The following is a 14,300-nucleotide window of genomic DNA, read 5'->3' on the forward strand; positions in this document are numbered from 1 at the left end:
TATTCCTTTTTAGCCTAAGAATTAATTAAAAAGCTCAAAAAATAAAAAAAATAAAAAAGATAAATAGCAATACTGCAATATTAAAGTGCCACATCAACAGTTCTAAAACTCTCTTTTATATATTTATATATAGATTCTCGCTATTCTATCCTGACTTATCTGTTATTTCATACAACTGGAATTTATTTTAAGTCATTTTAACGGGTTTTTGCTTTTGTTATTAGGTAACAAACTCAAGGGGTTAATTACGAAAATGATTTTTGTTGTACTAGTCTTTAAATTAAATTTACTCTATCCATTTCAATTTATTTACACTATTTTTCTTTATAGCTTGTTCCAAAAATACCTTTTAAAACTCTTTCATTTTAGTTTTATATGACGTGTCTAAGATTATTCGGGAGAAGGTATGAGTGACTTTGGTGGAGGACAAAATGCGGAAAGTGAGATTGTGATGGTTTGAGCATGTGATGAGGCGGGGCACAAATGCCCCGGTACAGAGTTGTGAGAGGCTGACTATGGATGATTTTAGACGGGGTAGAGGTAGGCCGAAGAAATATTAAAGGGAGGTGATTAGGCATGACATGAAACAGTTACAGCTTACGAAGGACATGACTCTTGATAAGAAGGTGTGTAAGATGCGGATAGGATAGAATGTTAGTAGGTAGATGCACGTTTGTAATAGTAGGGAAGGGTGCTTTATTTGTATCTGTGCCTGTTGTTTCTGGTAGTCTCTTATTTGTGGTATTTTGGTGATGTCTATGATTTCTAATAGTTAGTTTATAGTATTACTTTGTGGGTACTTTGTGAGTGTCTTGTTTTCTTTATTATCTAGACGTGTGATATTTCTTTTTGTGGTTTGCATTTATGTTTTTTTGTTTGTTATACTGTTATCTGTACCAAGTCGATAGTTTATCTAAAACAATCTCTCTACTTCCTTTGAAATAGTGATATGGACTATGTACACTTTATTCCTTTCAAATCGCACTTTATGGAAATACATTGAATTTGTTGTTATTGTTTAGGGTAAGATTTAAGACTAAATAATATTTTAATACATTCTATTCTAACGTATTTTATTAAATTTAGAATCACACGATTCAAAGTTTTCTTAAACTCTCTGCTAGTTAAAATTAGACAAACAAACTAACGAATAAATTGTACCAGAGAGAGAATTAACACAAAAGTTAAAATCAATTAAACTCTTACCTACTTTATAGGGAAAATGACGGTCAGCCCCCACGTGAAAATACATTTCCGCGCCATATATACATTAAGTTATACCAGTCCGCTCAATAGACAGTTAACATTTTTGTATCCCACCTGAAAACAGATTCATTCTTCTTCTACAAGCTTATTCATTCAAATTTAGATATTCTCACAATACCCCTTTTTGTTAGCTGACAAATGTAGAAAAACAAAAGACTTGAAAATGAATTTGGGGTTGCGTTTCTTCCTCTCACCAAATCATCTTCATCTAAGTCCTTGAATCAGCATTCTAGCAGGTTCTTCTAGTCTTTTAGTCAATTTAGGGTCACTCTATCTTCTGCACAAGAACTGTTTGGTGTATTGCCTTTACGAGATATAGAATCTTTCTTGTTTTTTCTTACGAATTACAAGATGAAGAATGCAACAGGAATTCCCAGTATTCCAGATCTTCCCGAAGAGATTGTTGAGGATATTTTTTCAAGATTACCAGTTAATACTCTTCTGCGATTCAAGTGTTTAGGTAAACACTGGGGCACTCTGTTTTCGACACCCAGATTCATCTCTGAGCATCTCAACAAGTTCAGTTCAGACCCTGATGCCAACTATGTCCTTTTTGACACGTGGGGGAGAACTGATTTGATCCCTATGCGAAATCTTAGCCGCGTGATAAATCTTAATCAACCCCGTGACTTTTATTATAATGCTGTAGGTTCAGTCAATGGCTTGGTCTGTCTAACCAGTAATGATTTCTATAAACCAATTTGCCTATGGAACCCTTTGATAAATCAATGCATGTTTCTCCCTCTGCCCAACATTAAACGTCCAACGCTTGTTTCTGTGGGTTTTGGGTATGAACAGCATTCTGATGATTACAAGGTCATGAGGGTTATAAACTATTGTAATGGTAGGCAAGAGACTAAACTTGAGGTTTACTCAACCAAATCAGGATCTTGGAGAAAAGTGAAGAATGATGTTTACATAAAAGTGAAGAATGCTGTTTACTCAACCAACTGTGATGCAATTGTTGAGGGGTTTACTTACTGGTTTATTACAAATGAGAATGGTCTTAAAACTGCTCTTGCCTCGTTTGATTTGAGGAGCGAGGTGTTCAGCATAATTCCAGTACCAGAAGTGTTGGCAACTGAATCTTACAGTCTTAGGGCCATGAACTCTCATGGGTCACTTGCATTGCTTGCACATTCTTCAGAAGATGAATTCAACAAGTGCCTTGAGGTTTGGGTGATTGAAGGTGGTGGCGGTGCAGAGGGTGTATGGCAAAAGAAGTCCACCGTTAACATTGGTTTCGATTTTTCTAGGCATTGGGGTCTTACTAGTGGATTTACAGTAGTTGAAAAGGCTCCAAACATGCTGTTTTTGGTCGACTTGAGAACAGAACAGTCAAGGAAAATAGGAGAGATCGATATTCGTAGAGTTTTCTACTATACTGAGAGCCTTGTGTCGATTGAGGGCTTCGAGCCTGTTCCCAGTCAATGAAAGGAGATAAGGAAGGATTCAATTACCTGTTTGAGAGCCAAGATAGTGCTAACATGCACATAGAACTTAGTATATGTCCAACTGATCCAACATATCATATTGTACTTTTTCTCGTTTGTGTTTCATACGCATTTCTATGATAGTTCTGGATTTAAATGCTTAGTGATTGACCTCATTACGATCTGTATGTACTTTGAGTTGCTATATGTAGTAAGAAATCTGATGTGCATTTGTCACAACTGTTGATATACAACATGGTAGATTCTCCAAATGATATAGATACCTTTTACTGCAACTTTTTCTTCATTATATTGAATTATATCTCCTGAGTTTAGTGTTTTACTTCTTTGAGTAAGATAGGCGAAACATTTTTGACCAATAAAACTTGGTAGTGTGACAAGTGGCATCTTGGTGTATCTGTAATCACTCTTTAAGTATTTTGTGGACTCAAGACCATATAAACTCATGTGGAAAACGATCCCAAGATTATTTGATTGATATGCACTTTCTTGCAGGGTCCTATCACCTAGTTTCTCAGATATTACACTGGAACTCAACAGTAAGCAACCTTCACTATGTGCCGTTGTTTTTGCCCCCTCTAACAATATATTTTCATTTCACATTCGATGGTTGCTGGAAAGGCCAAACCCAAGTAAAGCTAACAAGACAACACATGAGGCTCTAGCAATGGAGCATTGAGTGCAAATGTGTTTGTCCTTCATAAAGATGGGTCAGGGGCTTAACCATTGTCAAAATGGAACTTTTGGTACTTTGGTACATCAAATGCTTGCTGTGAGACTATGCACCACCCATGTAGTTCCCTACACCATATGGGCAGCTTCCATCAGGACTGCTCAGCTTGGTGTGGCTTTCTGTCAGCACACGTATTGAAGGATAGAAGACAGTCACCAATCTAACAGGCGCATAGCTGAACTGAAGTAAATGTAGCAATTCCCACATATTATATTGTACTTTTTCTTGTGTGTGTTTCATTCTGACGATTGCTCTGTATCTAATCTATCATAGTTAACGTACGGATTAAAATGTTTAATGACTGGCTTCATTATTTTCTAAGATATGTACTTTAGGTTGCTATCTGTAGCAAAAAAATTTAGAGATAATACATAAATATGACCCTAAACTTGATACCAAATTATAACTTTGACCTTAAACTTTGACAGTGCACAAATATGACCTTTAACTATTCAAAACTGCATAAATATGACCTCCCTCCAAGTCAGCCCTTTTAACGACATGGCACCGTGTGATTTGATTACCTTTCCACATAGGCGCGAGTGAAACTCACGCATGGGAATTGCAAAATCGGAGGTCATATTTGTTCTAAAGGTCCTATTTGTGCACTATCAACGTTTAAGGTCATATTTATATACAGTGATATGTTGCATTTGCCACATGGTAGAATCTCCAAATATGTAATTGTGATGAATGTTGAAATATATATACTTTATGTTGAAAAGTGAAGTAAGCAACTCAAGTGTTCATTACTACTAGTTTATTTTTGTGTGTGCTATGAGTCTGTATCCAAAATAACTGTGCAGACTCAAGTTTGATCCTGGTGAAGCATATATGCAGGTCGTGCTTCCTTTAGCAAATTTGGTGACACCAATTGAGATGAAAACCAACATTTGTTCCGAGATTTGAACTTTTCTTGTTTCTTGTGCTTTTTTCTTGTGTATATTTCAAGTTTGAGTGTGTGTGCCGTATAACTTTAATATATAAGACCTGTACTACAATTGAAATGGAAAAATGCCCTGTATATTATATTGGTGATCATTATTTTGTTGATATTAAATACAAGAGTGCACGAAGAGCAGTGTATAATGTTGAACTAAAATTTAGTGGGTGTCATTTTTTTATTTCTTTAATCATTTTTTCTTGAGAAGTATTACGATGCAACAATTGGATTGTCCCAAGAGGAATTGTAAAATCCTGCACACAGGAGGATATTCTTGATGTCACCTCAATGGAACCAGATTTTATGAAAAAGTTGCACTGTGTGTCCTCTGTTTCGGAGTTGTCAGAGAATTGCGGAGCTGAATCTCCTAGTGAGAGGTTGAACATGAATGAAAGCTGTCCTGACAAATATCAAGAAGATGAAACATGAATTTCTTCGTTAATGATGTAGCAAGGTTATGTGATGGTAAGAAACATATTATCCATTGTTTCTTATTATGTAAAGAAAAAAGTATTCTTCCTTTTTCTCCTTTTAGGATGTGTTTCGTATGAAAGAAAATATTTTCGTGTTCTCAAGAAACTATTTTTCTAGAAAATAAGTAGTTCTGAGTCGGCGTCGGGATCGAATCCCAGGTTGAGGTGAAAATTCAAATCTTGGGTTGAGTCGGAAGTTTGTTTCAATTCTGAGTCGGGTCTTGGGTTAGGGTCAGGATTTGGATCTCCAGTCTCGGATCAGTTCCAAAATTTGGATGTGCTATCTCTCTCCTGCTTTGAATACAAGACTATACCCTAAACTTATGATTAGGAAAAAGAAGAAAAATTGAATGACATAATTCAAGACGTTTTTGTTTGAAATATAGGCCATCTGCTATTATTGCATTTTTTTCTTCCCTCTTTTAGTCAACTTTTGGCTTCAGATGTGAATGGTGTATAAAATAACATAAAGTTTGCATGCTACATTAATATTCAAACCAGCAGTGAAGGTATGTGCCCCACAACAATGAATAAAATCTTTTGGTCCACAAGAAATTTGAAGCCAAACTTATTATTAACTTGAATTTACAAACTTGGAATCCTTAGGCTCTTTATGTTTCTAATAATATAAAAGATATTTTTTGTTTATATAAATACAAATATATCAGCTTCTATTATGGTGGAAAATGTGGTTCAATATTTATTTTGAGTGATAGGTTCGGTTTCCAGTTGCATCTATAATTTTAGTATGGCTGTCTGTTCACTCTTTAATAGTCTGTAGACCAGCATGGGCATCCTTTAATGCTCATATAAAATGGGGCTCCTCAAATCTGGCTATAGAGCGGCCCCTGAGTCAATTCACACATTATACAAACAGAAATTTAATAATTGGTAAAGTCAAACCGCCAGAACATATCTAGAAACCTTGCAACCACTTATGTACACATTGATTACTCCCAATAGCCCTCTTGTTTTGATAAGGCATTAGGCTCTGACTTTCTTAGCAACTTTCTACCTCTATTTATAGCTCAAGAATTCTTTACTTATTTTATCTGCACTTCTAATACTACTAGCAATCACATGGAGAAAGCCTGCTCTTTCTTTCTTGCACTACTACTAGTCTTGAAACTCCACTTCCCAGAGGCCACAAACATAAACACAGATCAATCAGCTCTACTTGCCTTGAAAGCCAGCTTTACTCTAAACTCTTCTCATCCCTTAGCTCAAAATTGGTCTTCTCAAGCTTTTGTTTGTGATTGGATTGGAGTCACTTGCGGCTCTCGTCACCTCAGGGTGACTGCAGTAAATATATCCAACATGGACATTCGTGGAACCATTCCACCACAGCTGGGAAACCTCTCTTTTCTCATTTCTCTAGATGTAAGCAATAATAGCTTACAAGGAGACCTCCCCCAAGAATTATCCAATTTACATCGATTGAAGCTGATGGATGTCGGATATAATAATTTCAGAACTGGAGAGATTCCAACGTGGTTTGGTGTTTTTTTTGAGCTTCAGATGTTGATTCTTGATAACAACAGTTTCACTATTATACCGCCTGCCTCTATTTCTAACCTATCCAAGTTAGAAATTCTCAGTGTTAGCTACAATCGCCTTCAAGGCAGCATCCCTGAGGAGATTGGCAACCTTCGGAGTCTAAAGGAGTTGAATTTAGTCAAAAACCAACTTACTGGCTCCATTCCATTCTCCATTTTCAATATCTCCACATTAGAGACCTTACTATTAACAGACAATAAATTATCAGGGAGTCTTCCTGTAGATATGTGCCACAGTCTTCCAAAATTTAAAAAGATAGTCGTAATTTCAAACAAGTTAAGTGGTCCCATTCCAGCTGGTTTGTCTAACTGCACTGAATTGTATGAATTGTCGTTGTCGTACAATAGCTTCAGCGGGACCATTCCACCAGAAATTGTAAACATGGAGCGGCTTGAGTTCTTAAACCTCGGGGGAAACAACTTGCGAGGTACCTACTTTTCTCGATTTGTCTTTACCAAGCTTTGTTAGTATTCATAAACCTGTGATCCATAGAAAATTATTGATGTATTCTTATGTATTTGGATCCTCTTCAGTTCCTTTCATGTTTTCTCTGCTTTTGATAGGGATCACCTTTTCCAATAAGAATTTACGCATCAATCACTAACTAGTTTGGAACGGCTATATGTATCCTAATTGACCATGTTAATTCACCAAAACTCATCTCACGTGGGCAACTTTTTCAGTTATTTCCTTTGTTTTTTAGATTTTATGGACTTGAACCAAGTCTATCCTTGATTGTCTGCTCTTTTTTGCTTTGATTCCAAAGTTAAACCTCGATGTCCAAGTTGGTTGCATAATGTGAAAATAAAATTAATTTGCAGGCACAATTCCTGTTAAGATTGGTAATTTGCGCAGCTTGCAGCAATTACAATTGGAGAACAACCAAATCGTGGGTTCAATGCCGCACACCATATTCATGAACATGTCATCATTACGGTTACTTAATTTCAACACCAACAATCTAACCGGTGAGTTTTCAAGCAAAATGCTCTTTTCTTGTTTCCTGATCTGGGCTACTACTCTTGCGTCCTGCATGCAAGTTGGTATATTGATGGAGCAATATAGGTAAATTTGAGCAATCGAAAATTTATAGCCTGCTTGGTGGAGCTCCTGTGAAGTCAAAATCACTGCATTTTTTTTTTCTTTTTGAAATTCAAAGTTTGTGGCCAACAGCCAAAAATGCCTTTGGCATATGTTCTTTTTCCAAGTTTGACACTCAAATGTGTTTTCTTTTAAAAAAGATTGGTCAAACACAATATATTTTTCAAATATTAATAAAAACAATATCTCAAATAAATTGGTCAAACAAAAATTACTTTTCTCCGAAATTAATTCTCCGAGAGAAATAAGAAGTATTCTCTCTTCTCTTTCTTTTGTCACCAAAAAGTTATTTTGAAAAATATACTTCACTAAATAAGCAGTTTTCAGAAGCTTTGCTAAATATGTTCTTGCTAGAGGAAGTCCTGTGGTAGCAACAGCAATAAACAGTCTATATATAATGTGCCAGGTGTTATACCCAGAGAGATTGGGAAACTTGAGAAATTGGAGATACTTTATTTGCAATATAACAAATTAAGTGGCTCCATTCCCAACTCATTGGGGGATTTGAGACATCTTGAAGAGTTAACTTTGTCCCACAATACTTTAACAGGTAATTTGTTCTCAAGCAGCATGTTCTTTGTTTGATTATTGATTGCATCATTATCTAGTAATTGATGCAACGATGGTAAAATAACATTAATGTGGGATATCTATATTATGGCAGGTGCTATACCCAGAGAGCTCTTCAATATCTCTACTCTAGTAACCATGTTACTTGACCACAATAACCTTTCGGGTAGTCTTCCATCTGCTCCAGGCTACTGGAAAACAAATCTAGAGCGTTTGGATCTTACTCAAAACAACATAGGTGGAGTCATACCCATCTCAATTTCCAATTCCTCAAATCTAAAGGAATTATATCTTAGTGTAAACAAATTCAGTGGCCAAATTCCTAACTCTTTGGGGGATTTGAGACAGCTTGAACGCTTGTATTTGTACACCAACAACTTATCGTCTCCCCAACTAAGTATCTTAACTTCATTGGCGAACTGCAGATCTATGATAGATATAGAATTCACGGATAATCCTCTGAATGGTGTTCTTCCAGGATCCATAGGCAATCTCTCCAGCACCATTGAAATATTTTATTTTGCTCTTTCACAAATTACGGGTCAGATACCATTAGGAATAGGGAATTTAAGTAACTTAAACACTTTGTCCCTATTCGGGAATGACTTAACTGGATCAGTGCCAAGAACATTATGTGATTTACAGATACTTCAAGGGTTAAGTCTTGACCAAAATAGGTTAAGTGGACCCTTGCCAGAGTGCCTTTGCAAATTGCCGGAGTTGGGTGTGGTTTCTTTGACGTATAATCAATTTTCAGGTCCAATACCATCTTGCATTGGCGATGTTACCTCTTTGAGAAATCTTTATCTAAAGTCAAATAGGTTCACCAACATACCCTTGAGTCTATGGAGCCTCAAAGATCTTTTGGAGCTTGACTTGTCAAATAACACTTTGGTTGGTTCTTTACCTCCTGATTTTGGAAATTTGAATGCGATAACTTCCATAGATCTTTCGAGGAATCATCTTTCAGGAAGTATTCCCTCCACAGTTGGAGACTTGCAGCAACTACTTTTTCTTTCTTTGGCATATAACGAGTTACAAGGATCTATTCCGGAGTCACTCGGGAACATGATAAGTTTGGAATCGGTAAATCTATCCAATAACATTCTATCAGGCGTGATTCCAAAATCATTAGAGAAACTTAAGTATCTGAAGAATTTCAATGTATCATTCAATAGATTAGAAGGTGAAATTCCATTTAAAGGACCTTTTCTTAATTTCACCTCTCGATCTTTTATGGGAAATGAAGAGTTATGCAGCGATTTGCTTCTCCATCCTTGTATGACTACGTCTTCTCATCATTCAAGGAGAAGCAAATTGCTTCTGATTATGCTTGTCCCATTTGGAGCTTCAGTAATGGTACTTGGCACAATCGTTGTGTTTATGCTAAGGAGCCGCGGGAATAAAAATGTTCCAACTCAAGCCGAATCCTTTCCTGCAATAACACTAGCCAGGATTTCATACATTGAAATTGAAAGGGCAACTCAAGGGTTTGACCAATGCAACTTAATTGGCTCTGGAAGTTTTGGCTCTGTTTACAAGGGCGTGTTTGCAAGTGGGATGACTTTGGCAATCAAGGTGTTCAATATACAGGTTGAAGGTGTGTTAAAGAGTTTTGAGGCTGAATGTGAAGCTTTACGCAACCTTCGCCATAGAAATCTTACCAAAGTTATCAGCAGTTGTTCTAACTTGGATTTTAAAGCATTACTTCTAGAGTACATGCCCAATGGAAGCCTGGAGAAATGGTTACATTCTGATGAGTACTTCTTGAATATGATCCAAAGATTAGACATAATGATCGATGTTGCATTAGCTTTGGAATATCTCCATCATGGTTATGCAACAGTTGTTGTACATAGTGACTTGAAGCCTAGTAATGTCCTGCTAGACGAGAAGTTGGTTGGACATGTGAGTGACTTTGGCCTGACCAAGTTAATAGGAGAAGGGGAATCAATTGCTCATACAAAAACTCTTGCTACGATGGGATACATTGCACCAGGTAACTTTCTTTTAGTCATTTTATTATCGCGTATGGTGCATCAAAAAATACATAATAATTAGCTTACTATTACATCACGTTATAACTATGTGAAAGCCTGAGTGGACATATTAATTGAAGAAAATGTAATATATCATAGATTAAGCAGGAACAAAATGATACCAAAAAAATCGAAGTTTGATTATGTCAAACTCTGTATTCATGCAACTACGATGATAAAGAAAAAGAAAAACTAGGAATGAAGAATTCATCATTCTTCAATGTGGATATTTTGCACTGTTCAGCCAAGTTAGCATGCATGTCCCCAAGAGTGTTAAGTTCTCTTAAGGTAGAAAATGAAATAGCTAAGTGAGATCATGGACTTAATCAGTCTATATATCAATTTTTTTATCTGCCAGAAGTCTTTCAATTGCCTTAATCTTGTTTTTGATTCCATCTATACCTTTCAGTTTTTAAAATTTTTATCTACTCAAGGTAGATTCATGTATTTTTAATATCTAGCAAATATATGTATATTATTTTCATGGGAAAAGGCTCAAATATGTCACTGAACTATCAGAAATGGCTCATTTATGCCATCCGTTAAAAGTTGGGCTCATTCATGCCATCGCCGTAACAAAACTGGCCCATCCATGCCATTACTTTTAACAGCCGGTTTTTAGAAAACAGCTTTGCCACGTGACAGCATATTAGAGGTTCACGTCATTTTTTATTTATTTTTAATTTTTTTTTTAATCCATTAAAAAGAATCCACCCAACTTTTTGATCCATTAAAAATTAGTTTGATCTATGACGATTAGGTTAATAGTAGAGTCAAAATTTTCATTAAAAGATTTTAAAATAACATAAAAATATATATGAAGAAATCAATGAACATATATATATATAATTTATTTTATACACCCACACAAATATATACTCCCATGTTATCTAACTTATCAAAAATATATTGGATTTACTTTTGTTTTTATATATGCGTTAGACTATATTATACAAATTCCATGTCATCTTCATTTTATTCTTTCTTATTAGATATTTTATTTCATTAAAGAGAAAAGAACAATAAAATTTTGGAATTAATCAATTCATTGAATTAAGTATATAATGAAATAATAAAGACTATACATACATAATACTTGTGAGTTGTAACTTGCCTGCATGGCTTGTATATTGTTTTTATTCAATTTCTAATTAGGGTTGGACCACTTAAAATTAATTATATAAGGATATAAAACTATGACGTCTCACCAATTTTTATGTAACTATATCATTAAATCAAATTGTAATTTAAGAAAAACATAATTGTAATTTAGACAAATATTCTACCTCCAATGATTAATGTTTATTGTCAAATAATTATCTTAATATATGATTGTGTCAAAACATTAAACGACATATTAAAAAAGATGAAAGAGAACAGTATAATGAGAGTTTGAGAGAACAATGTCCCACATGAAAAGTAAAAAAGAAATGAAATTATTTATAAAATGTCGGATATTTAAGGTCTCTTGAAAAAAAAATGTCAATTTGGTTCAAAGCGAATGATATCATACAATACTAAAAGTATTTTATGGTAATTAATTAGCACAATAATTGATATCAACGCCACTGTATTGAAATTTTTGCAGGATGGGTATGAGGATGATAAAGTGATGGCATGAGACGTATTGTCTTATTGTCTTTACTTGTCTATGGATCAATTTACTATATTTGAACACAATTTTAAGCCGCATACAACCAAAAAAAGAAGTCGATGCGCTTGGTAACTATAAATACTCGGATGATATGAGGCGATACACAAATAATCTCAAAATTAACTCATTAACAATAATTAATCAAGTAAAACTTAATTCAAAGGGAGATGATCATATTATTGATCCGTATTGTGAACAGAGTCACACGTGAAAGTCAGAAAAGGAAAAAAAAAAACTATTGATATGGGACAATATACAAATAATCTCAAATTTTAAAAGCATAGATCAAACTAATTTTTAATGGATCAAAAAGTTGGGTGGATTCTTTTTAATGCATCAATTTTTTTTTTAAATTAAAAAAATTTAGAAAATGACGTGGACCTCTAATATGCGCCACGTGGCAAACTTGTTTTTTAAAAACCGGTTGTTAAAAGTAATGGCATGCATGAGCCAGTTTAGTAACGGCGATGGCATGAATGAGCCCAACCTTTAACGGATGACATAAATAAGCCATTTCTGATAGTTTAGTGGCATATTTGAGTCTTTTCCATATTTTCATTTAGTTATTTGGCTCGTCAAGAAACTAGTTATTCTGGTAACACTGGATCAGAGTATGGATCAGTAGGATTAGTTTCTAGAAGATGTGATGTGCACAGCTACGGTATTGTGCTCATGGAAACTTTCACAAGGAAAAAGCCATATGATGATATGTTTCAAGAAGATTTGAACATGAGGAGTTGGGTCTGCAATTCACTACCCGTCGCACCAGATGATATTATTGATGACACCTTATTGGAACATAACGATATTGATTTTGAGAAAAAGTTGTGTTGTGTGTCCTCTATTTTGGAGTTGGCATTGAATTGCACAGCTGAATCTCCTAATGAGAGGCCGAACATGAAAGATGTCCTGGCAAATATCAAGAAGATCAAGCTGGAATTTCTTCGCAGATGATATAACAAGGTTTATGCGACTGTAAGTTTGCAATCTTTTTAAACATTCTAATGTCATAAATGAAAAAGTTGGTTTTATCATACTAATTATATAGGGGAGTAGGGACAAGGGCCAAATGTACCCCTGAATTTTTTGATTTAGAGCGAATATACCACTCGTTAAAAAGTGTGCATATATACTCTCGCCATATAACAAATGGTGCATTTACCTTTTCTCGTCAACAAACCTATTTTACAAAACTAAAGAAAGATCCTAAAGCTGTTTTTTCAATTCCAAAATGTCACGCGACTTTAATAAATCACCCCACCATATTTTTTACTCCTCCAGAGCTGACCAAACTAACTAACGAAAATCCAATCCCTCGTAAATCTCATGTTTCTAATTCATTGGGTTAGGTCTGAATTGGGTCTGAATAATATGAAGGAGAAGGATCAACATTTTTGTCAGTTGAAATTTAATTATGTTGAATGTTGAAAAGTTACTAGTAGTAAGCAACTCCATCTTGTCACGATTAGTATATTTTGTGTGAGCTATCAGTTCTGATCAGTTATTCCATAATGACTCTGGCAACTCAAGTTTGATCCCAGTTAAAAATTCTGTACAGGTATATAGCACCGCCCTTTCCAACTGGGTGATATCAATTGAGATGAGAACCAACATTTGGTCTGAGATTTGAACTTCTCTTTGTTTGAGTGTGTCTCTCAAGTGTATTATACTAAAATTGTTATGGAAGAATGCCTTGTACATTATTAAACATTGTTATTATTGTTCAGATATATCAACTTCACAAGTTCATCAAGAGCAGTGAATAAAAATGTTGACCTACAAGCTAGGAACATGCTGTAGATTGAAAGCACAAAAACAATCAGTATTACTTCTGAGATAGGTAGTACACCCTACAATTCTACGACGCCACGGGCTATATGGAGTCCGCCCTTAACTCGGCGGCCAAGCCCCCAACCCAAGTTTGCTGTAAAAGTTGGAGTGTTTGATTCTGATATGCCACAGGGCACTGGGCCAGCATATAATCCCTCTTGGGGACATAATGACCCGTATCGGCAAAATACGATTTCGGGCAATGAGTTATCTGAACTCGTGCCCTTTTCGGGTAACCACCTAACATCTCTTAAGCCCATTTTTACCCTTTTCTGAACATGTATATTTAAGAACCCAAATTCTAAAAATTTGAATGAAATCTGATTTCTATTTTTATTCTGAGTCTGTTATGACATTATCTGTTTTGGTATTGTCATACCAAGACTTGCAAGTCATATTTCTGAGCCATAAACTATCATATTACAGTCTCTTCTTTCAAGCATAAAGTTTGGACCACCATACTTCCAACAATTCACGAAAACTCATACTTCAAAACATTTATCAAATTATGCAAAAATCACTCTTTTCAACATTTCAACAAACATGTGGTGATCAAGAAGTTTGTGACAAATCGTGCAACTCTTTAGTTATATATCTTCAACATTATTATCATGTAAAATCTCCCTCTCTTTAATCCAAAACCATAATCAAGTCATAAACAAAAATAGAGACATTTGTAT

General features: G+C 35.1%; 2 protein-coding genes across 2 annotated transcripts; both read left to right on the forward strand.

The window, feature by feature from the left end:
* The first annotated feature begins 690 nt into the window (after positions 1-690).
* LOC107861168 (putative F-box protein At3g24700) lies at positions 691-2,929 on the forward strand. The gene has a single exon (XM_016706536.2). It carries the CDS (start codon positions 1,618-1,620, stop codon positions 2,698-2,700), a length of 1,083 nt encoding a protein of 360 aa, XP_016562022.1. The 5' UTR covers positions 691-1,617; the 3' UTR covers positions 2,701-2,929.
* Positions 2,930-5,887: 2,958 nt separating this feature from the next.
* Positions 5,888-13,956, forward strand: LOC107859253 (receptor kinase-like protein Xa21). The gene is made up of 6 exons (XM_016704185.2): positions 5,888-6,853; positions 7,248-7,394; positions 7,934-8,077; positions 8,192-10,096; positions 12,401-12,765; positions 13,349-13,956. Exons 1-5 carry the CDS (start codon positions 5,950-5,952, stop codon positions 12,742-12,744), a joined length of 3,444 nt encoding a protein of 1,147 aa, XP_016559671.1. The 5' UTR covers positions 5,888-5,949; the 3' UTR covers positions 12,745-12,765; positions 13,349-13,956.
* The last annotated feature ends 344 nt before the right edge of the window (positions 13,957-14,300 follow it).

The sequence above is a fragment of the Capsicum annuum genome, chromosome 2 (genome assembly GCF_002878395.1).
Source record: "Capsicum annuum cultivar UCD-10X-F1 chromosome 2, UCD10Xv1.1, whole genome shotgun sequence".
Taxonomy (NCBI): domain Eukaryota; kingdom Viridiplantae; phylum Streptophyta; class Magnoliopsida; order Solanales; family Solanaceae; genus Capsicum; species Capsicum annuum.

Excerpts from the sequence above, each read along its gene's own strand:
- LOC107861168 (XM_016706536.2), top strand. The coding sequence starts at position 1,618 with ATGAAGAATGCAACAGGAATTCCCAGTATTCCAGATCTTCCCGAAGAG.
- LOC107859253 (XM_016704185.2), top strand. The coding sequence starts at position 5,950 with ATGGAGAAAGCCTGCTCTTTCTTTCTTGCACTACTACTAGTCTTGAAA. Across the intron at positions 7,395-7,933 it reads CAACACCAACAATCTAACCG|GTGTTATACCCAGAGAGATT; the intron begins GTGAGTTTTCAA and ends ATAATGTGCCAG. Across the intron at positions 10,097-12,400 it reads GATGGGATACATTGCACCAG|AGTATGGATCAGTAGGATTA; the intron begins GTAACTTTCTTT and ends ACACTGGATCAG.